Source organism: Falco rusticolus, chromosome 2, assembly GCF_015220075.1.
Source record: "Falco rusticolus isolate bFalRus1 chromosome 2, bFalRus1.pri, whole genome shotgun sequence".
NCBI classification, from domain to species: Eukaryota; Metazoa; Chordata; class Aves; order Falconiformes; family Falconidae; genus Falco; species Falco rusticolus.
The window spans coordinates 102,626,487-102,651,119 of NC_051188.1; the positions used below are offsets into that span (position 1 = coordinate 102,626,487).

At 40.7% G+C, this 24,633-nt stretch overlaps 1 protein-coding gene and 1 long non-coding RNA gene across 6 annotated transcripts in view; one reads left to right on the forward strand and one right to left on the reverse strand.

Annotated features, from left to right (window-relative positions):
- The window catches only part of LOC119143448 (amyloid beta precursor protein), a 229,077-nt gene that overhangs the window by 192,941 nt on the left and 11,503 nt on the right, over window positions 1–24,633 (forward strand). For 3 of the 5 annotated variants that reach the window (XM_037377728.1, XM_037377732.1, XM_037377731.1), the window contains 3 exons: window positions 5,656–5,877; window positions 12,455–12,508; window positions 23,239–23,339. In XM_037377728.1, coding sequence (XP_037233625.1) covers window positions 5,656–5,877; window positions 12,455–12,508; window positions 23,239–23,339 — 377 coding nt within the window. The remainder of the gene's footprint in view (window positions 1–5,655; window positions 5,878–12,454; window positions 12,509–23,238; window positions 23,340–24,633) is intronic. The other 2 variants (XM_037377730.1, XM_037377733.1) reach the window with 1 other exon arrangement.
- On the reverse strand, window positions 3,940–11,669 carry LOC119143449. The gene is made up of 3 exons (XR_005102712.1): window positions 8,602–11,669; window positions 7,669–7,718; window positions 3,940–4,796 (listed from the first exon to the last, which is right to left on the reverse strand). It is a non-coding gene; the product is annotated as an uncharacterized LOC119143449 (long non-coding RNA).

The window sequence follows — 24,633 nt, forward strand, 5'->3', positions numbered from 1 at the left end:
CAGCGTGATTAAATTTAAGCATCTATTTGAAATGTCCTCCGACTTGGACAGAGTCTGTAAGTATTTGCTGGCATATTCTCTTTCACCTCAGAAGAGGAACTCCTGCTTGATGCAGTAAGTTACATGTATGGAACCCACAGGATATAAAAGTGACTTAGCGACCTTTCTGATTCTGTAAAATTTGCATTCATTGCAGGTACAGAAAGCCCTTTGAACCATAGGGTTTAGCTCTCTAAAAGCCTCACTTGTGCTACTAAGACTTTGTATTTTGAAGTTCCCTACTTAAACACTTACTTACAACACGTCTCAGTAGAAGTGACTTGTGGGTTAATGAAGTAACTTTCTGAATGTGAAATACATCTGTACATTTGCATCAAGTTTGTGGAGGTGCTGCTAGCATAACTGTGGGTTACAAGTTACTGGCAGTTTATGTAAGACCTCTTACATAAATGCAGATGTACAGGTAAATGATGTTTTGGTTTTGTTTTAAAGTATTCACCAAGGCAAAGCCTTTAAGGAGGTCCTGTTTTCATATTTACTAGTTTGGGGGAGTTTTCATTCATACAGCTGACAAGATGCAGGCATTCAAATTCAGTTAAAATCTGGTTGCATTCTGCCAGTGCAGCTCCTCCAGGCACACGCTTGTGTTGAATGTTACGAACTGTGACATACTGAATTAGGCCATAAAGTAGGCATGCAACTGAAAGCTGCATCTAAACGTGTTACTTGTTATCACATGCACCGTAATAAATGATTGTGCAAATGTTCTTGGTGAATCCTAATTGTGACATACAGTATTGGTGTGATTTAAACTGTCTTCAAACTGGTATAAGATATTATGTGCGCAGATGCGAATGAAGCCATCACTGTGACTCACACACTCTTAGTTTCTGCCATTAAGAAGAATAGGGAGGTTGCTGACACTTTAATTTTGTCATTTTGAAAGCACATACTCAAAAGCAAGAGTAATTTTGGGAAAAACACATGTTCAGACTTGAATGGTCACTGATAAGATGATGAATATGGGACGATAAGAATCTGCATTTGTACCAACTTACTTGAGCTGGTTCCCAAACCTGTCTTTGTTGAATCAATATATATTCTATAATGTAGATTTTGTTTTACAAAGGAAGTTTGGTGTTGGGTCAAAACTATGGCATGTAATTTGGTGGTGTCTTAATTAGTATTTAGAAGAGGTGGTTTGGGTACATTTTGTTTCTAATCTGGCTCAAGACCTTAAATAGCTTTTTAGAACTTCCAAAATTACAATTGTCAATTTTAAGCAGCTTTTCAAGTTATTTCAAAAGTCTTGCACATAATAGTGATTGCAGAGCTTTTCATCTAGTAGATGGGCTCTTTGAAAAGAAAATACAACAAACAAATGTTAGAATTACTTTTGGAAATTTTACATAATGAACTAAATAAAAATGATGGTTTGAAAGATAACTAAGGCTTTGCTGGCCTTCCAGGGCAGCAAGTGGAGCTGTTCCACATGAAATTACTGTCATTATAGCTATGCCAGTTAAGGGCTAGGGTAAGTATGCCCCAGAGTCCAACATGGGAAACAATGTTGTGGGCCAATAAGAAGTAGATAAAGTTACAAAATAGCTTGAGTGTTGCCACTCTTGAGTCCATCTTCTCTGTTGGGATTTGTCACAGTATGTACGGTGCTCTTTGCAAAGCTGTGCCAGTACAAGTGTGGTCCAGGGCCATTGTGGATGAATGGCTTCTAACAATCCAGTGTCCACCAGAAGATTTTGTAATAAATTTTATTTCTTTTCCTCTGTTCCTCCTTTGCTTTTGGCGCCATATGTCTCTTCATGGGATAAGAGAATGGGCTTGAAAGGAGGTTGTAGTGGTATTACCCTTATATCTAGTTCCCCAACGACAGTTTCATTTCAGTTTTTCTAGATGCTGTTGTGAAGTAGTAATGACCCATGGGCAAATGCCTTCAGTGAGTCCAAGAATGAGTGAAACTTGCTTAGGGATGATGATAAGTCTGAGGAGCTTTTTATTGAAGTACCAGACGTGAGCCTGCCTCTCATCCTGAGAAAGAAGGGATTTGTGTCCCTGAAGGAAAAGCGGCAATTGTGTGCCCTCACACCAGATCCAGAGCTGCTGGGAGGTTTGAGGTCCCAGCTGAGCGTGGTTTGTTCCCAAGGTCATGTCTGCTTTTGAGCACATGTTCTTGGAGGGACAGAAAGTTTTGACATCCTTCTTATTCTTCTCAGTGGCAGGTCTTAGCAGCACACTACAAGAAGATAATGAGCTGAGCAATAAAAAGTTTATTATGGGAAGACTGTCATGGAGTTTTTGTCCTGTTGGTTTGATAGGAGATGAAATTTTGAAGAGCAGCCTAGAATCTCTGTTTTCAGCACCTAATAATGAAGATATTCACCACACAAAGAATACCTGTGAAACAGTCTTGAATGCACATCCTAGTCTTGAGCTGTGTCTGCACTCCCAGCTTTTTTAGGGAATTGTCTTTGCAGGGTGGGGGAATTGAGTTGGCAATGGTGGAAAAGGGAGAGAACGCTGTATCAATGGGCAACAGTGAGGCTGTATGGCTTTCCATTAGCGTAACTGATGGTTCAAGTAGCCATCAATACTCAGAACAAAATCAACACCAAAAAATTGATCTTGGACTTTGCCAGCTAGTGTCGATAACTGGAAATCCTAGGGCAAACTTTTTTAGCAGGTCAGAGATTGAAACAATTGTTTGCAAATCATTTACTCAATGCAGACACAGCTGCCTCAGTCCGATGGACTCCAGCACAGTTCCTAAGCCAGGCACTTCTAATTTCTCACTGTCATTCAGTGTCTGATTCATCATGTCAGATGGGCTTGATTGATTTTGGCCATTGTTTCTCTGCTTGTAAAATGGATGTGATCATAATCTCTTGGTTGTAATATCTGTCTGCCTTGCTTGAGCTATTGTGTGGGTTAGTTAATGTCCGTGCTGTGCAGCGCAGCTGAATGAGAAACAATGGAGCCTGCAAGCGCTGGCGACGACGTGCTCCCAGTTGGGTAGCGTTGAGAGAGAGACTTTGTGTATATGTCCCTCCCAGCCTCTAGGGAGTTGGATTAATTACGATATCATGATGGGAGTTGGGTGCCCCTCTCTGTCAGCCTGGCAGGCCCAGCCGTGCCTGCACCGTGGCCTCCTGCTGAGCACTGTGCCAGCCCTGGTGCCGCTCCTCCGCTGCTGGAGCTCAGGTCTTTCTCCCTCTGTTCCTTCCCCTCCATACACCATTTTTCCCTTTCTGAGGGCAGGAGCTGTCTGCAGGTAACAGAGTGCATTGGCAGCAGGGAATGGACAGGAGTTGCGGAGGATTGGCACCACGCAGAGGAAAGGGGCGACTGGGGCACAGCACCCCCAGCGCCGCTCCCCGCTGCATGGCTGCAGCTCTCTGCCGCTGTCCCACACAGTCCTCTGGGGACAGGGAGGTCAGCAGGAGCGAGAGGAGCTGCACCCCAAACCCCCTTCTGATTCCTGGGTCCAAAAGGCTTGCAGGCAGCAAGATGTTTGGTGGTAGCATAAATATGCACTTTCCTGTAGCGTGTGATGACTTGGTATTACAACGTGCTGACCTGGTATCACTCGTCGCTCTTGGCAAGGCACCTGGACACCAGGCTTCTCACTCAGACCCCTAATATCCAGTTCCTTTTTTGTAAAATCTCTTTGTCCCTAGCTAATGAAAAGTAACGTCTGTCATGTGGCTAGAATGTGTGCTCAGAACATTGAGGTGCTTCACCTTTCTCTTCTCTAATACAAGGAGACACTTGAATTTGATAAAGGATTAGTGTAAGTGCAGTGGGGAGACAAAAATTGGACTTGCCTTTCATGCTGAAAATTGAGTAGGTACCTTACAAAATAATATTGGTTTCAATAAAACAAAGAGAAAAACAATTCAGTGTTATACTTCCTATACTGTCCTAGTAAGTCATTCTAATGAAAAAATTAAATCACAGAATGAAATTTTGTATACACATTAGGCTTACTGTCTACTAAAGCAAGGGTTGTTTAAACAGGAGAATTTGTTTTGAAACATCATTTTACAAGATTCAGGCCCCGTGTTTGCCTAGTGCTGAGGTTGCAACTTTGTTTCGTTTTGGTGTTCTGAATTTTGTGTAGTATTAGGGTGGCAGAGAGTTGTGTCAAATGTCTCAAGGTGGTCTTTAAGCAGAGTCCTATTGCATCATCACTGGTCACAGCACTGACACAGTGCCAGCTGTAATGTGTATGAATTGGTGAGGATTCTCACCGAGAGCTGCTGCATGGTGGCAGTGTACGTCTGTGGTGGTACGGCACAGTATAAGGTTGGGAAGGAAATAACATTCAAAAGATTTTACTGAGGGCTCTGAAGCTCTGCTGCGTATAGAAATTGAGATGCCTTTTCTCACTGATGATACCGGGAAATAAGTGAGCCCCTATGGAGTGACATGAAGAGTCTAGCAGTAGAGTGGTGATTCCTGACCCTGAATTGCTACAGGGTTCAGATGTGGATGTGAAGCAGTGACAGTCAGGGGGTCATTAACCAAGTGGAGAGAAGCCAGCCTTAATAAAAGCTTTTGTATTATCAGCTGTCACGTGTTGTGTGCTTATGCGTGCAAGCGCTTGCACTCTAGTAATGTAACTTTTACAGTCTTTAATTCCGAACTATTTAGCTCTGCTTACTAATTACATTGGAGTAGTATTAGCAGTTTTTTATCTTCTTCATTGAGATTGCTTGCTTGCTTGAATGTGCTCTTTTGCACCATGTTCCCTCAAAGTACTTGCAAATCATGTGTTGCTCCTACAGAAAAAAAAATGGCAGTGATCAGGAGTAGATTAACTTTGATGTGAGAAGGGAGCTGGAATAATCAAGTACACACAAAATCTCCAAGTTTATTTTTAACACTGAGTTGGACAGTCTGTCCTATACACCTGATGGAGCTGAAAAGTGCTTTGATTGTGCTCGCCTTGCTTCAAGTAAAAAAACAAAAAAACCAACCCCACCCACCCCCCCCCAAAAAAAAAACCCCACCAAAACCCAACCTAGATAATACAGCACAGTTTTAGGTCCTGGTTGCTTGTAAAATAATTTGCCTACAGATGTCTATTACTACTTAAGATTTTAAGCAAAGAACTACTTTGGTGTTTTGGTGAAGTTATATAGGTTAAAAGAGTGAATATTTCTTCAGATTCATTGTGTTACAGTAAGCCAAATTTAATACAGTAACTGCTGTGGTGATTTAGGAGCTGTGATGAGCTTTGATAGCAAGCATTTACGAGGAAGGGGAAATAACGAAGACATTCCTTCCTGTGGGCCTCTTGCCTGTTGACTTATGGCAATGTGTTGAGTTGAAGGGAATTGATTTGTGCTTCCTTTAAAAGTGGTGGGGAAGAGTCCAGGGAGTTGTAAAGTGCAGACCTGTGATCTCTTTGTGGTGGAAATGTGGGTAGGAAACAGTATTGAACAAGTCTGGTTGACGTTTCAAGCCTGATTTAGCTGCAGTACTTATCACAGAGTTCTGACTATTCCGAGCCTTTATATTTTTGTCATAAGAAAACAGAATCTCGTAATAGAGCATTATTACTTTAAGAGTGTTGGAAACAGGTTCTCAGAAATGCAGGCTCTTTGAGATAATCTCTGTGTTGAAATTTCCTTGCAGATGAATTACTTCAGAAAGAGCAAAACTATTCTGACGATGTTTTGGCCAACATGATCAGCGAACCCAGAATCAGCTATGGAAATGATGCTCTTATGCCTTCATTGACGGAAACTAAGACCACAGTTGAACTTCTTCCAGTGGATGGAGAGTTCAGCCTAGATGACCTTCAGCCATGGCATCCCTTTGGTGTTGATTCTGTTCCAGCCAATACTGAAAATGAAGGTATGTACACTAGGGGGAGAAACCACAGAATATTCTGAGTTCAGCTTTGTGGTTTCTCTTCGCTTTGTTCCCTGAAAATTGACATCTTTCTGATACAAGCAGGATAGAGGTTCTCAAATGTAAGTTTAGAACTGCTCTGCTGTGTCAGCTGTGTCTCTTTGGAACAGAAAATCCTGGCTAAAATTTGGAATACACAGTAAATTTTAGTGTTGAGGTTACTTTCCTTTAAAAACAAATCAAACTAGATTCCAGCAAATTATGAGTGGCAGTCTTACGAAATACGTAACTGTGAGCTAAGGGAGACAGTAAGTTGTTAGATTTGTGCCATGATGAAAGGAGTGTTTTAGTTAAGAAAAATTTTTATATTTACTGGCATGAAAATTATTACAGATCCAGCACAATCCTAGCATGAGAGTTGATTGTATTCCTCCATACACACTGGTTGTCTGAAATGTACTGCGGAAATGTTCCTGCATACTCGGCAATGCAAATGGCTAGTGGAAACTTTTCCTGAGGAGTATTTTATGTTGCTCATGGACTAATTTATTGAAGTAACTGTATACTACTTTAATAATTTATGTATAACCTGGAACTGGTAGTTTACTTAGGTGCCAGAGCAAATTAATCAGAAACCTGAGGGACTTCAATCATGTTATTTAAGTTCCTCCTGTTGTTTTTGGTTTTCTCTATCAGTTCAACTCCACTGTCATTACTGCTGAGTTAATCACATTAGTGAAAGTCTGTTACTGCAAAGCTACGGTAGATTCACAGAGGCTGGAGCTATAAATGTCTTTTTTCAGGAAAATTTGTGATTTGCAGCTAAACTGCGCAGACATTAACATCCTCCAGAAGTCTTTTGAAACCACTGGCTTAGGCTGTACCTGCTCTCAGAATGAGTTTTGAGACCAGCCTTATGCAGTTAGTCTCACTCCAGCACAGTGTGGTGACTGTGGGCAACTGACTGCTTGGGGGATGTCCATGGGTCTGCCAGGTCTGGGGTGTTGGTGCCAGGTGAAAGCAGAATGATTTGTGATCAGAGGGGGTCATCCCCAGGAGTCAGAGAAGGCTAAGATCAGGGGAAGGAAAAGATCTGAGCAAAGGTCAGCAGATCAGCGAGGCAGAAGTGTGCCAGATTTGAGGGGGGAGAGGAGAGGCTGGTCCGGAGTGGGGCTAAAATCAAATGGCCGGGGAGTCAGCACTGCAAGTAGGGACCAAGTGGAAGCACAGGGAGAGCTGGAGCAAACTCAACGGACTAGCTGGCAGCAAGAGCCAGAGGACAGGACGTGGTGACAAGACTCCAGATGTGTCTGGAGGGCACTTGCAGCCAAGTGACTTTTGGAGTGGCAGGGAGCAGCTGGCTGGGTTGCATCAGGTGCTGGAGAGCAGTACTGAGGCTGGCCGGGCGGGCAGGCTGCACTTGGTTCCCTGGGGGTGAGCTGCAGCTCACCGTAGCGCGGTCAAGGCTGTCTGCCAGGAGCAGGCCACAGCCCAGCTGGTGGTGTCTGTCCTGCAGGAATTTTCCAGTACAGCTCTCGCTGCACTTCTTCCCGTAGCTGAGGCATACAGGACGTGAATTTCTATACCCACTGTTGGCTTTCATGAAACTTGGGGGGAATTAATTACTTTTGAAGTCTGTCCCCTAGCTTTCAAAATGTACTGATTGCAGTCACCAAGTTCAGAAGTTATTAGGTATACAGGTGCACCCAGACATACCCACAATTTAATCACACAAGCCTTTTTTTCCTTCGGAAACCTGGCTAAGCCCAGAATTTAACAAAGAAAGGTACATACTTCAATGTGACACTGCATTGCCATGGCCAAATGTATTGAGCATTGTTCTCCTTTAAAATATATGACGGCAACTAAGAAACAGAAACTCTCCTGCCTTGAATATCATACTGTTTAATTATGAATCCTGTGTATTTTAATGCTCTACATGCTTTGTTGCAGCACTTATTAATGTTTACTGTGGGAACATCTTTTTAACTTTCATGCCTTCAAGTTTTTGGCGTTTAGGGATTATTTTTTTTTCTATCAGGATTGTATTTGTCATGAAGTTACTGCGGCAAACAATTCTGTTAGGCCAACCATTATTAGCATTTAAGTTTGCACAGTTAGAAATAGAAATTACTAGATGACTTAAACCTCTTCAAGTCCTTCTTGTTTCCACTTACACTTCTCTGTCATCTACCCAAACCACAATGTTGTTAATGTGATCACGCCTGCAATACCTTCTTTCCCTCCTCTAGATACCCTCTCTGTACCTTTGCCCATAGTATCAAAGGGAAATTTCACAGCCTCATCCTTTTAATTTGTGTTTGTCTCCCACCTCTTTGTTCCAAAAACCCAGGACTAACTGTGCTATTTGTTCTCACTCCCCATGCCTGTTTTCTTCTGTGGCTGTGATCTAATCCCAGGCTTTGTCTAAGTTGCTTCCAAAAAAGTGTGTCTGTCTTGCTATAATATGCTTTGGAAGTAGCAAGAACAACAACTGACACAATTTTCTCCTTCTCTTTTTTCCTCTCCCTTTCCACTGAAGGTTTTCTTTTTGTTTTAAATAGCCTGTTTTGCACACCATACGTTCCCCTTTTGCGGGGAGCTTTTTATATTTTATGCGGTACTAAGTAAGTCATTGCTGTTTCTTAACAAAAAAACATTGATCAAAAAAGGTGTAAGTTCAAAAATCATGTGCTAGAGAAACCTCAAATACTGAGAGTGACTAACCGTTGCAGTATTGGTGATGGTCAGCATCTCTTGCTGCTGGGAGGTGCTGAACGTGCCAGCAGAAGTCAGGGAACTGAACATCTCAGCTCCCATTTACTCGGGTGAGGGCTGAGGATACTCAGCACCGTTGAGAAAATCACAGCCTGTTCCGTGTGAATGGCCTGGTGTCTGGGAAATCTGCTGAGTGAGTAGTCCAGCAGGTCTAACAGAGACTACCTGAGGAGTTTCAGATGGCATGCAAGTTACGAGTTCACTTGTTGATAGTGGTTTGGTCTAGTTTGAAAGCTGAAGTCAACTTTTCTGAAACCTGCTGAACACAAATCCAGAGTGGTAACAGCTCGGCATATGCAGGTGAGTTTCTAGGTAGAGTGAGAGTCTTGACTTCCTCACTGCAAAGAACAGTTGCGCTGTATAAGCGATAGTTTTCTCCAGTCCTGAGTGGCCACACCGGGTAAATAATTTACCTCATTGCAAATTTACACTACTGTCAAACCAAATTTCTAATGGAACCATTGACGTCTGAGAGGCAACTGAACAGATCCTGGAGCTGGCTGGGTTGGGACCTGGGATCCCACCCCTTCTGGCATAATCACAGCGAGGGGACTTGTTTTTAATTAACCATTTGGGGAACACTTAAACCAAAATGTGATTGTGGAAAAAGTAGAAGGAAATGCAGCCGTTAAGTCTTAGTTTCAAAGTATCCATTATTCTGCATACAAGCAATGAAGTTAAAATACTACAAAAAATACCTTAAATTTGTTATTAGTTCCCATGCCTGTTTTCTTCCATGGCCATGGTCTAATACCAGGTTTCACCCAGAGATATTAGTGATGTGTTAGATTGGTGCATTTCTATATACTCGCAAGGTTTCATAACTCCATTTCAGATTCTCCCAATCTAAACTGCATGTTTAGGTAAAAGGATCGGGTTTATGCAAACAGTTTATTTTACTAACATTTATTTTTCTGATGAATGAGTGAGAAAGTCTAAAAATAAAAAGACCTTGAAAGTCTAGTTTGGCTTCTTGTTGTTTCCCTGAGGTAGTTTCCCTGTAAATATCCACAGAAATGAATCCAAACACCAGGTAATACACTACACAACTTGCATGACTGAACGTATGTCTGGCGAATTGTGATACTAATTAGGTTAACAAAAAATGCTGTCTAAGGACACTGCAGGAGGCACCACCAAACTGTCAGGAAATTGTATTTGAACAATGAAAAACACACCTTCAGAGGTGGGGGCAAAACCCCAACAGCTGTGAAGCTTTGACACTGCCAAGGTCCCTGGGCATTTTGCCAGTGCCTAACTGGGTTTAGTGTTCTACCCTTTGTATTTTACCATGTAGTTACCGTTAGCCTTAGTGACAAAGTATTGATCTAAAGTGAGATTTTTGTGAATGTTCTGTGTTAGACTTGGCCAGTTATTCCCTTCCACACTGTTCTTGGGAGGTGAGCATCACGTAGCTCTCCTCACCTGCTGATTTGTACCAGCTTTTGAGCTTTTTGATTCACCTTTCTTTTATTTCTGAAAAGAGAAGTAGCCACATTCCCTCATGCTCTTCTGAGATGTGTTAGCGTTAGATACAAGGTGCAGTGTATAGTCTGTATGAAGCTGGAGTTGTCGGTGTAAGCAGATACCTACCAACTGAGTTTCGTGAGGCTATTTGGAAAATAAATTTTCAGTCTTAATTCTGTGTACTTCCATGCACACGGAGGTGTGTTCAAGCGAAGTATGATTCTGCAGTATCAAAATGAATGCAGTTTTTATGATAATACACAGTATGTCTTAAAGAGTTTTGATTATTGATAAATGCTGTAATAGGTTTAAACATCTCCCCTCAATATCAGCTCTTGTGGGGTGGGGTGGTCCAGTGGGGCAGGCAGTGAAGAAACCCACAGACAAGATTTTCAGAGATAAGTGCTGTTTGTGCATACATCGATACCAGGGTAAGAGTAAGCAGGTTTTAAAACGCAACTGAAATTCAAAAGGTGGCAGCTCAGGGCTGTCCAGAAAGCAGCCTTTCTTGTATCACGCTGCCTGGGACGTGCTGTGCTTAGGCACATGCAATCACAATCTGCTTTGGAAAACCGTGGGCTCTGAACTCTTGCTTCCAGTATTTGGCCTGCAACTGGTTTGTGACCTTGAGCAGGTCATTTCACTTTCATGTCAGTTGGCAAACAGCACTGGCACGTTTTGGTTTTCCCCTCCCTGTACAGTGCTTCCAGAACCAGAGGTGACAAGAAAAAATATTCATTATTAATACTTTCACCTAACCCCACAAATACTGCATTACCCTGAGGTCAGGTCCATGCTACTATACAACAGAAACTTCCTCCATCCTTTTTTCCCTTCACAACCTGCTCTCTCAGTTCTCCATAGCTGTGGGCATGTAGGATTACCGAGCAAGAGGGAAATAAAACCCCTCAGGCTTCTAGGGAGGATTCAGGGACCAGGACAACGGGGGAGGGTCCTGCAGGAGCAGTTTGAGTAATGTTGGTCCTTGGTTGTTTCTTCTCTTCAGTCCTTCCCACTAAGAATTACTGCTGACCTACCTGAGGGTTGGTGCTGACGATATTGGAAAACCTAGCAGAAGACGTAAATAGGAAAATATTCAAAACTGCAGCTTTTAGTTAACGATGGAAATTGGGTTTTGTATAGTGCTATGTAAGGAAAGCAATTACATGGTCTGCTAGTGCCATTGTGAACTGCTGTGAAGGAAAGCGGTTTGATGCCTTGTCTCTGCAGCACCAGACCAGCAAGCTCTGAAAATTTTTCCCTGCTGGAAACACAAGCAAGTCAGATGTGCCGATGCACTTCTAGTCTGCGGCTACTATAAAGCTGACTTACTGGTATTCTTGTAGAGGCAGGAGCTAGTGCAGTCCTCTCCTGTATGCAAGGGCAGGGATGCCATGTGATCTCTTACTACTTTCAAGCATGGTAGGCTGGTTGTCAAATCCACAGGAACGCTAAGCAAGTGACACAGACTTCCTGAGAAGACGGGCAGTTCTGTTGCTTTAGTCAGCCGTATCATCAGGTTTGTGTGATTTTTCTGATGAAACGACGAGCAGTTCAATTAATTTTTCCAGTATGTTTGGACTTACCTGAGGCAGTAAATAATGACTGAAACAGCTCTTAGGGTTTTGCATATCAGCTTTTTCTGTGAATGCCAGCTCCATCAGTCTTAGGTCTCAGATGATAAAGCCTTTGTGTGGTAATACAAGAGTTTTGTAAAACTGTACAGCACCCAAGTGAGTAGAAAGTGGTGTTTCTCCTTTGCTGCCCTTTCAATAACTGGAAGACAAATTTGCTGTCTACAAATGAGAGCGTATTAGAATGAAATATTGATCGTATTTTCAAAATGCACTTTACTTTTTTCAAACCTTATAGCTAGTGCTGTAAAGAATCCCTGTTGACAGGAAAAAAGGAGTCAGGATTCAGTGGGTTTGTAAGTCAGCACTGATTGAGAGTTAGCTGCAAGAGCTCATCGTGTCCATTCTTGCTGTCAGTTCTGATCAGGCAACTGGAAGAAGTTTGCACGTGATGAATATAGTTTTGCTCTATAGACAGAAATTCTTCGATCTTGGTGTTTTCTTACTTTAAGCAGTAACCAGAATGTGATGTAAAATTGGCACATCAGCTGTGAAGCTTTCCTATTGAAGTCGTACCCATCCCTTCCTTTTATTTCCAGGATTAACTGAAGGCTGGTATTTTCTAGCTGTTGCTTTGGTAACTTTGTTTATGCGGTATGTCTCTTCTGCACTGTCCCAGCAGAAGAGCAGTTGACTTTATCATTTTGGGGGATTTTGTTTATTTTGTTTGCTTTTTTTGTTTCTTTTCTGCACATGCCCAGTTGAGCCAGTTGATGCCCGCCCAGCTGCAGACAGAGGACTGACCACACGACCAGGTATATAACTTGCATGGCTTTTTACCTAACCTGTGTTCTCCCAGCGTGCATGTGGTCTGCTTGAGCTGAAATGATTATGTTTGCTTTGGTGTGACCCTCTCTTAATATGTAATGCTCTGTCATGAACCAGGGAAGTGTTCCCACACAAAATCCCATCAGCTTGTGCGAGTCTGCGTGTGTCAAGGGTGATCAGGATGTGTACTTGCAGAGAGACCCAGACACCCAGAACTGATGTTCAAGTTGTTGCCCCTTCTAGCAATAATGCTTTGGCAGACGCAGGAGGTGGTAGACATGGTACCCCCTAGTGCAGAGAGTATTTTTAATGTGGGAATGTATGATAGAAGTGTCGAATCCTCTATGTAGAGTATACAGTTTCGTCAAAGTTGGGGCTAATAAAGAATTAATGTGTACAGTTTTAGAATTGTAAGGGACATCAGGATTTCTTGCTGTGATACTTATATTAGCTAACTCCAGATATGTAAAAATCGATACGTATATTTTCCCTCTGGATTCACCGAGGACACCTCTGTATGGCTATTCGTTCCATTCTAGGATGGAGAGGGGTGATTGATTGCCTTCTGTAGGTACCTGTGTCTTCCTATTGATTTCAGAGTAAGAGCAGATGACTAGCTTGAGTCAGGCTGCAAATGTTTGGAAAAGTTAAATGGGACAAATCCAATTTTTAAAAGTAAAAGATTGCTTTTCATACTAACTTTTTTTGCTTTTTAGATTGGTTTTCCCCTTGGTTTTGTTTAGGATTATCTAGAAATGGCAGGTTCCATTAAGAACAAACAGCCTTTTATTTCAGAAGAGGTTACTCTCTAACATGTAGTGAGATTAGATTGGTATATTTTAGGGTCAGAATTATATCAGTATTGCATTGTCATTGTGGGTTTTTTCTTCAGACCAGATAAAACTAAGCAATCTGTCTTCTTTTTTCCTTCATCTTTTCATCCAAACATCCATTAGGTAGCATTTTGGGCAACACCCTCCTAGTGCATTTAAATCTTTCTGATAACTCACTGTGTTTACCGACTACAGAAATTGCTAGTTGCAAGTAAAATAAGCTCATATGTTATAGCAGTTGGGAGGCTGGGCAGTCTGACATCTTACTTGTCTTTAGAGTCTTAATTTGTTCTGTGAAGAGAGCCTGGAAACAGGTACAGAGCTATCTGTACAACAGTGCTAAAAATCACAGGATCAGGGAACGTCTCCCCGATACTGGGTAGTCTCTGCCTTCTAGATCAGATTTCTTCCCTGAGAGCAGTAGAAGTACCGCCACACATGAAACATGAACCTGTTAATCTGAATTCTGTAATGTTAGTTCAATCTAGCAGTTTTCTTGTAATACTAAGGTTTGTTATTGTTAACCATTTTAATTTCAGTCATCTTGAAAAAATCTGTTAGGAGGCCTGTATTTGTTATATTTGCCTCCCTCCTATTCCCTCACACACACACACACACACACCAGAAATCTTTGGTGTCCTTTCTCTAGAGGAAGGATTTTCCCACGGTGCTGCACTCTAGTTTCGAAGTGAAATGATGTGTTTTAGTCCACTGTATCATAGCACTTTGTCACTTGGGGCAATGCATAGATTACCAAAAGTATGGCTAGCATAGGTCATGAGTGATCTTTGTGAATGTGTATGGTAGACCATTAAGGAGCAATAAAAAGTATTTCAGCATGTGACTATTAGGCTTGAAATTTCCAGTGGATACACTATCTTTTGCACTATGAATAACACATGGGATATTTCCTCAATTTTCTGCTCAAGTGCAAAAGTAGCACTACCCAGGGGCCTGTGCCGCCTCTGTCACTTTTAGCACAAAATTTAAGTGCTGCAGAAGCCCGTGGTCTGCTTTTGGCACAGAGAGTGAACCCCTCCAGCCTAGCAGGGATGCACACTGCATTCCTCCATGCAGAGTGATGCTTGCTTCCCTGGAAAGATTGAAATCTCTCACTGCTGTGCCTGCATTCCAGTTTTCACAGCATAAAGTGTCTTACATGAGCATGTGAGATGGGGGTTTTGCCCCTTTACTGTAGTGCTAAATGTATCATAACAGTAAGTAAAACATGCTCACTTCACTGTTCCTGGTAAACTTTAAATTCCTTATGTCTTTAATCACCTTGTCCAGACCTTGGCAAATTTGTACTTACTGTTACAAATTCTGACAACAAATGTCCCCCTGATTTTTCATCATCCTTTAAAAACCATTGATCTGTGATAAAAATTCAGCTTAACAAAAACCTGATACTGATCTGAGTAGCTTTATGAACTAGCAGAAGAGGAAAGCAAATGGGTGCTTAATTAAACTGTGAAATACAAAAGAGATCCTGACAATTTAATAATGTGTGCTTTAAAATTGTTTTAATTGCTAATTATAAATAAAATTTCTAAGTTAGAGGTTAAAAAAGGAAAAGAGATACTTTCTTTGCAGTCACTCTACTTTCAGTAAAGTTGTTTTTTACAGTTTGGGGCTATTCTTTATTAAAAAAAATCTGAAAAGTGTATTATTCTAGAAAGAAAATGTATTAACAAGGGACCTGGAGGCAGATTAACACATATAGCTTCTTGTAACTTTTTGGGTTGTTTTTATTGCCTAGATTCTTGTTGATTTCCTGAAAGATTTGCACGCTTCATAGTCCTGACTTTCCAGTCAGTGCTTCTGCTTGCTTTGCTGAGGTGAACAAAGGTGGTGACTTGCTTCTTCAGGGTGAACGTACAGGCCTCATGTCAACCTGCCACAGTCCAAGCCTGGAATAAGAACAAGTGAATGTTCTGTAGTTGCTCAAAACCATTGAAGAATATCAGCTGTGAAAGGACTAAGACAAGCATACAAACACCTGCCCTTTTTCTTCTTTCCCATTTTCTTTTTATCACTTTTTGCCCACATAATATTCTTACAATGATCACGAAGTTTTCCTTAAAAGTAGATCAAACTGTGCAGGTGATCTTTATCCCTTTCCCACAAGAGAGGTAGTTTGGTCACAGTACAGAAAAGAGCAAGTACTTGTTAGTATTTGTGATGACTAGAATCTTGTTACTTCAGCACATTGTTCTCTCTTGTTCAAAAAATAGTCTATGAGCAAAGTCAGGAAAAGTGAAGAGTTGTCCAATCCATAGAGCAGAAAAGCTTTTAGTAAGGACCAAGTTTAAAGCATTTACTAAAATTTAAGCCAATTGTCCAAACCCCTGCCTCTGTTGCACTCCACCTTGGCTGTCAGCAGTTGAAGCTTGAATTTGAATCTGATCTACCTCAGTCCCAGGAGGAGAGTAATTTCAGAGGGGCTGCCATCTCCTAGCATAGAGACATCATCTGCGGTATTTGCAAAGGAGCCTAGTGCTTCAACACACTGTCCTTCCCCCTTTTACTTCACAAGTGGGAAAACAAAAATAAGAATTATGCCTAAATCCCTTTCTTGGCTCTTTCTTGAAAGGGGAGTAAACAGATAATAAAAGGTCAAAGTGAAAGAAAATAGATGCATCAAGTAGTCATCAGTGAGCTATTTTTTAATACAACACAAAATGATAAGACATTTATGACATGTTTCTTACTCTTTATAAGTATCTTCATACAGAGAGATGTTAGAATGCTTCAGTCCAGCCTGAGAACTTCCTTAGTAAAAGTTTCAAGTAGAGAGGATACCTCTTTCCTCGATAGCCTCGCTGTAACTGCTTTTTCTGTAGTGTTTCCTTCTCACCTGTGCCCCCGAGGTCACTTTTTCTTGATAAACATTTGATTTCTTGCAGCTGAATTTGGAGTATGTGTTTATTGGTAACTTTGTGTGTATGTGTGCGTGTACATATACACACATAAATCACAGAATCATTTAGGTTGGAAAAGACCTTTAAGATCAAGTTCATCAAGTCCAACCATTAACCCAGGACTGCCTGTATAAAAACATCTTTAGAATACTCATAAGCAAGCTCCTTTTTTACCCATGTTAATTCAGCAGGTCTGATCTGTGGAAATTTAGTGAAGAGTAGAAAACCTGCACCAGAATGGATGTTGCTGAGTATCAGCAGATTTTCTTGAAATTCAAAGTGATAAAGAAAATAACCAGTGCTCTGTTCAGGGTAGATCATATTCTCATCTTTTGCACAGTTGCAACTGTAATTATACCGCTAACAGCTGTACTTATATCACTCACAGGATGCCTATCATTCATAATGCAAGAATTTTATGATACTGTTAGCTTCCTCCATGGTAGTATAGTTTGGGGTTGGTTTTTTTTTTTGCATTCTCCCAACTCTTCATCAGTTGATTGTTTTTGCAGTCAATAATTTTGAGGAGACATTGCACATAAAGCTGCATTTGTGTCTCTGGTGCTTCCGTTGATAAATCATAACGTGTCCATCCTCATTACATGATATGGAAGTTGAGGGATTTTTTTTATACATGGTTGCAGAGGCTCTGTAAGCCTAATGGCTGTTCTGCAGAATCATTAGCACATAGGCTGCAATCTCTATGAGGTGAGGGCATAGAGCAGCTTAGTGAATTATTTATGATTTCCTTGTCAGAAATTGCCAGAGTTTTTCTCCTGTTTTAGTGATGTTAGATCAACACAGTTGTCTTAAACCAACTGTCTGCAGCCCCCAAATAGAAATGATGAATGGATTTTTTTTTTTCCATAAGGTTGCTTTGTTTCATAGATCAGATAGTTATTACCTGTGAATGCAATTATATAAGCATGTGCACAGCATTTGCTTTGGCATGCCAGAAAGATTACCAGATTTTACTTGTTTTGTTTATTCATTTTTACACACATATAAAATAATCTCTGGTATTCTCAGAATTATTTCATACTAAGTTCCAATTAGGTTCTTCTTTAAAAAGATAACATTCTGTTTTGCACTGGTTTTTTGCTTTCTCCAATTTAAGAGCCCTGTAGTAATCCATGGAGTAAAAGCAAACCACTGTTTCATGGAGAGACCAGAAAGTTTTAGTTCCATGCAGTCTTAAATGTACTTACTCCTCAAAGATATTTGAGTCGTCCTTACAAAACAATCTTCATTCTTCTTTCGTTTCCGAATGAAATGACCTGCACAAAGTCAGATAGTCATATGGAAGTAATAGTTGAACTTCTAGTAAGAACACATGGCTGTCTACCTGGGTAGTTGTTCAAACACTTCATTCCCTTCCATCCACCCCTTTTATTTTAGATTAAGCTTTACTCAGATAAAACTGTTTACTACCCTTGTAACAGGCCTTGATTCAATAAATCTTTTCTTGTTCTTGTCGTTACTCAAATACAGTTCATGGACATAGAGTTAAACGTTTTCCTGAATGCAGTCATTATATCTGTTGTTTAAACATGCTACTTCTGGTTTTCTCTATGTAGAGACCACCCAGGTCTGGTAGTTTCTACTGTGCTTCAAGTGGAGGTTAAACTTTTAGCTCTAAAAGTAACCAGAAGACCACAGGCGCATCTGATATTGTTTCGGATCCTCGGAAAACAAAATCTTGCTAGGCTGTTATTTAACAGGTAGATGAAGCAATTAAAAGCAGTATAGTAGATAACGACACCTAAATGCGACCTTGGTGGAATTCATTATATTCTTTTTCTTACCCTTCTTAAAGGCTTAATGTATATATTTACACAAATGCAAAAGTTCATCTGTTTGAGAATAAAGTGTTCCCCAAAGCAGCTACTTTGTTTTTATTTCATGAGTAGTTTTAAACTCCATACAATTTTATTTTGCCTCCCCTGTAAGGGCAAGGAACTACAAGGTTTGCATACGCTGCTCTTTTTGATGTTAGGATATGCGTGTGTGTGTACATGCATGTGTACACTTGTATGTATAAAAGCAGTTAACTTTGCTAATTAACAGCAATACAATTAGAAGCCCATCATAGCTCGTTTTATTGGAATTTGCTAGATGCTTTTAAGCATGTGTTTTTGATAGCTAAATAGTTTTGTCAGTTTTTCCAAGAAGTTGCAAGTTAATATATTTACCAGCTGAACTGTAGCATTTTTAAATCAAAGTAATTAAAAATGTAACTCCCTAAAGACGGTATGTAATTCAGAAGAAAAACCACTAATAATTATAATCATTTGTGAATGTGCAGTGAGGCAGTTCTCTCACGTTTCTTCTTTTACATTGGCTTTTGTGTTTGGATTGTGTATTTTAGACTTTGTAGTGAAAAAACATCATTCTGTGTCAGAATTTAAGTTCTTGTCATATAGTTAACTTTTCTTTGTATGCTTGTCTTGAATGCAAGAGGAGAATGGTATTAGACAGCTGTTAGCTGTCTGCTGATTCACATACCTCTAATAGAAGTTTTTGAAAAATCCTGAAGTTTTTCCTCCTTCAGTTAGTACCTTTGAAAAATAAATCTTTGATTTTGTCATCTAGGTCTAAATAGACAGTCACCGGGACAGGAAAGTGAATGAACTGGAAATAAAGAGAAGTCTGTTAAATAGAAAGTCTGAATTCTATAATGTAACGTAGCGGAAAGGCATATATAGTAACCCCATACGTATTTTTGTCTCATACCAGGTATTTATTTGATTACAGTGTGGAGTCATGCTGCTTTTACTGTATAATCAAGTATTTGCAGAAGACCACCAGTTTACCCTAGTTGTACTTTTAAAAAGTTTTTTTTCTCACTTCTAAGGGAGATAGGAGGAAGGAAAAAATTGCTATAGAGTTTGTTAGTGCAACAGAAGATTTTTCTATTTCTGACCTTTTTCCTATGCTAGCTGCCAAAACCAAGTTTTAGTAAGTCTAACATCATTAACTTCCTAATATCAGGTCCTACTTTATGTTCAGAACCCATGGCATTTTTGTGGATTCGTGAGTAAGGCCAAGCAGACCACGAGACCTTGGTCACCTGACCCAAAGCAAAAGGTTTCTGCCTGATATCAAGGCAAAAGATTGTTTAACCTGCTGCATGCTGGAAGTACAGCTCCCATGCTACTGTTTGATGGGAGTGGGAAGAGGGAAGGGAACCTTCAAAGAAATGTAGCTTTAGGGAAGCCCAAGCCTGCATTTCTCCAGCAGCTGAGAAGACAGCTGATGAACTTCCCACCCTCGATCGCTCATTGATGTGAAGGCTCCTGACCTGTTCTGCCCCTGAAATGCTGCTTTAACTCCTGCCTTTGGCATTTGGCTCTGTTTAACTGAAGCTAACAAAGACCCAGGTCTAAGCTATCGTAGCCTGCTTTCAGTAAAAGTGGTCAAAGCCCATGAGCAGAAGTACCCAAGTCCATTATCCCACCTCTAGCACTGATGCATGAGGGATACTCAAGAGACTTCGTCTCTGCTTTATACTCCTGGCACATCCACTGAGCTTTTGGCAGCCAGCATTTGATAGATATCAGTACTAGAAATTTTATTTTTACCATTGTGTTTAGTAACCCTGGATGAACATTGCATTTGTTCATTTGTATTTTGCACATCCTCATTATTTGTGCCAATGAGTTCCGCAGTCCAATTTGCATTGTGCCAAGTTATATATATACACACTCTTTTGTTAGTTTTTAATCTGCTATGTCATAGCCATGATTGTGTCCTGCACTTTCTTATGAGAAGTAATGAATGACCGTTTCCTGCAGACTTTCTCCTTGTCACTCACACTTGTATAGGCCTCTGTAGTGTTTCCCCTCGGTTTTCTCTTCATTCTGAAGATTCCTGGTTTGTCTAGTCCTTCTTGTACAGAAACCATTCCATACCATTAATCATCTGTGTCTCCCTGCATTGTACCTTTTCTAGTTCTGCCTTTTTTTGAGCTGGGGTGACCAGAATGAGTAGCCAGATTTAAAATGAGGATGCATCATTTATACAGTGGTGTAACAATGTTTTCTGTTTTGTCTGTTCCCTCATAATTACTCCTAGCTTTCTCTGTGCCTTTTTGACTGCTACTAAGCCAGCTGCCCACAGAGAGTTACCCACAGTGGCTGCAAGGTCTCTGTCCTGGGTGGAACAGAGCTAACTTAGAGCCTCTTGTTGTGTATGTATAGTTAGGGCTACGTATCCCTGCAAGCACCACTTTACATTATATCAACATTGAATATCATTTCCCTTTTTTTATGCACTCAGAATTTGTAATATCCTTCTGCAGTTCTTTGCAGCTGTTTTTGCTTTGGCTATGCTCTTTTTTTTGCTTTTATTTTTTGTCAGTAAACTTTATCACATCACTATTCACTGCTTTATCCAGATCACTTTACAAACAGCACAGCACAGATCCTTGTGGGACCCTGCTGGTAACCTTCCTCCATTGTGAAAAATGGCTGTGTAGTTACACTTCATTTTCTATCTTTTAATCAGTTATGGAAAGTCGTGTAGGATTTTTGCTTGTAGTCTTTGCCATCGTAGCTTCTGCCAGAGCTTTGATCAGGGACCTTCTCAAAAAAAAGCTTTTGGCTTTTTGGAAATCCAGATTCATTCCAAGGCAAATCACTGTTTCCCATGTGCTTCCTAACTCTTCCAGTGACCTCTAAGAGGTTTGGGAGGCAGGACTTCCCTCAACAAAAGATAAGTTTATTCATCACTGATTTATCTCGTATATGTATGCATATGTTCTAATCAGTATTTACAGCTTAAGTGAATTTGCCAGCTGTAGTGCCAGAGTTGTGCAGTTCCTCAGGCCCTTGCCTTGGGGGAGTTTCCATGTGGGGCAGCAAGTGTGGCCGCGGACAGTGGCGAGCAGCTGGGAGCCACCACCTCTTCAGCCACTTCAGCTGTGGGCAGTGAACCAAGTCCTGGGAAAGCACTTCCCCCCCCAACTATTTAATCTATATGAAGCGCTACTATTTCTGTGTTGGGTTTTTCACCCTCCCTTTTAATCCTAAAAACAAAAAAGTCAGGGGGTTGAAGAGACAAGCCTCTGCGCAGCCAGATACACATTCTCGTTTTCTTTGCTTCCCGTTGATACAGGTGTAAGGGCTATTTTGAGATTATACACAAAGGAGAGTACGTTTCATTCTTATTTTAATTTGGAAAACTAACTATAACTGCTTCAAGGATAGAAGGTTAAACTTCTTTTCAGGTACCATGTGGGTTTTATTTCCCTTACCTCCATTTCCTCCTGCATTTCATTGACAGCACATCATGGTATGTTTTCAAACTGCAGTTCGTTTAAGTACTTTACAGTTCTTGCATTTAGAAATGGTCTCTTTTATATAAATGTTATAATATACTTGTGTCAGTAGTGTAACGCAGCATCAAAAATCAGATTCTTTGTAAAGAAATTTGAGATTTTACGTGCTTCATTTCTCTAAAAGAAGACACTAAAGTAGAATTTATGGGGCTTAAAGCGTCAGACTGTTCAAGAAAATAACCATAAATACTTCACTGCATAAAGATGATTCTTGTTCTCTCCTTTGCCTGGTTTCCTATGAAGAGAAAGTTCAAGACCTTAGAACGGGATTGTACAGTCCAGAGAAGTTCTTGGGAACATCTGTTCTTGCTGATTCATAATACAAAAATAAATTGACATTTAATGAAAAAAGAAATTGCACGTTCAAAGGCAATAAAAGCCCAATAATTCTTACACTGAGTGCTACTTTAGACTGTGGAGCTCATTGGCACGTGGAAGTCTTCAGGAATTTATTGAGAGTCCAAAGAGATGGTGGAGCACGAGAGCAGTCAGCAGTGTTAAGAATTTTAAAAGAGGTTCTTCCTCTGTCAGAGCTTAAGGTCAGCCCAAAATACTGAGAATGAAGGCTTGGAGAGAGGAGTCAGGGTGTTAAAATGCTAAAATAAGTACAGACAAGGAACATGAACTAGTTTGTTCTTATTTCATTAGATAGGGTGAGGAGGTAACATCTCATAAAACCCTGCTTCTGCGGTGTTTGTACCTCTAAGAAATATGTCAGTCACTTGGTACCGAGAAGGAGAATGACCAGCTATGTGAATACCTGTATGGTCTCTGTAAGCCAGAGCCAGCTTTTCGGGACAGAACATTCATAGATACACAATACAGGATGCACTGCTCAGCTGTTTTAAGTCTGGCTCTTTCTCCTAAAGCTATTTTCCAGGAGAAAATACTGACCTTCTTTCCAGTTAGGCAAGTGCAGCATCTCCCCTTTGCATTCATAAGGAGAGAACAGGACTGCAAACTATCTACAATTAAAATCACTACAAGCTTTATTTACTTGCTTTACTGTATGTTTCTAATCAAAGGGGGCAGTTGTCATCTCTGACAGAAGTCAAGACTTGCATAATCATAATTGTGAGCAGTCTGAAATATGAAAACAAGTAACTGTGTAAACTTCAGGAACATTTTAATAACCCTTATTTGTGCATGTTTGCGCAAAAGGTACAGAGTCACAAGAAGAAGATACAGTATCTGGGGTTCCCCACCTCACACCATGGGTATGTGTTTTTTCCTCACAGCAGCCTGAGCTTAGGAGGGAGGGAGGTTTTGGCCTAAACACCAAATGTTCTTGACATTGCTAAAGAGGCTGTCAGAGCAGATAGTTAGTCCCTTGCAGCTTAGTTTTCGCAGTATTTCATGCTGGAAGCCTTTGATGCTTGTACCAACATAGTTGCGGTGGATTAAGGAATGTTTAACAGAGGAGAAATTTTACCAGCTCAGTCTGTGTCACCTCAGTGAGACTTAAACATCAGATGTACCTCACTTTCCTCCCCATTCCCTTTCACGTTGCATCACACCTCCTCTGCTTGAATGACACCATTGCCTTCTGCTCTTGTAATGGTGGAGGTAAGCAGAGTGTAATTGAGTTGATGACTTTAACGAATTGTCGTTGCGGTGCAATGCAGGTTCTGGGTTGACCAATGTTAAAACAGAAGAGATATCTGAAGTGAAAATGGATGCAGAGTTCCGGCATGACTCAGGATACGAAGTTCATCATCAAAAGCTGGTGAGTGAACACACAGTGCTTTCCATACGTGAGTTCCGAGTTGCCGATTCAGTCTTGAACTAGTGGGTCAATTACAGCCATGTTTCCCCCAAGAAATGTGGGTGCTGAAAGTGCCAACAAAAAGTTTTCATGTGAACAGATGATGATTTTTCTGGTTCTCTCTTAAATGAGAGTAAACCTGGAACAGCTTCAGCAGAGAGGATGGAAAGCCATTAAATCTCACACGAGAGGAAATTCTGACAGTTCCTGCCCTTGCACCGCCATGTGAGTAGACATGGTCATATGGGCTTGTCCCACGGTCCATCTGTCATGGTCTCGTAACCAAAGACAAGGGATACAGAGGAAGTAATACGCTAAAAAAGAAAAGAAAAAAAGTTTGATGGAGACACACAGCGTGGTGCAGCAAGAGAGAGAGAGTGACACCATTTCAGGAATAGATTCATTTTCTGTCAAAACAGATGGTGGTGGTGCATGAAGGAGGCTAAACTCCATGGAGCATAACCTTTCACAAGATTGCCTGCTTGGGATAAGAAGAGATTCTTCACTAGACTTAATTTTAATTCGTGCTTGGCTGCATCTGTGAGTTTTGTTCCTTAAGGTATATTAAATTATGAATAGATGAAAGGCAGGTAGGAGCAAAATATTGTTCCTCATTTGAACTATGCTGCTTATGAACACAAAAATAACAACCAAAAGCAATATAAGTAAGAACAAGCATCTTCTAAAAGCTCTTTTCAGTCCCTTAATAAGTAATGAAGAATCCGTACAGCAGTGTTGACTACAGACCTTTTCTGCTTCCTCTTTTTTAAAGGTATATTACACGATGAGATTTCCGTTCCATGACTTACAGTATCCTGATAATAAACTTGAAAACTTTTTTCTTAATATATTCTTAAAGCTAAGTAGCGCTGAAAATTAACATGGGACTCAAATTTGCATTTGACTAGGCAATCACTGTGTGAAAAGATATTCTGCCATCTCTTTGATGCTGAGAACTAAGAATTCCCAGTTTGACTAGCTAATCCAAAATGCATTAGCACTAATTTGGGAAATTCCGACATGCTTGGCTCAGATGGGTTAAACATCCTGATGGAGTAAACCCATGCAGTTTACTGAAGGGAATGAACTTGCAGGAATGTATTTTAACTGATCTGTCTCATGCGCTTACCAGCAACAACCTTTAAGCAGTTTGATACCATCCCAAGCAGTTTGGTGCTGGAAACTATCCTTACCATGGTGGCTGATAGGGAATGCATTGCAATCCCTGCACTTGGGTAATCTGTGTCATGCTTAG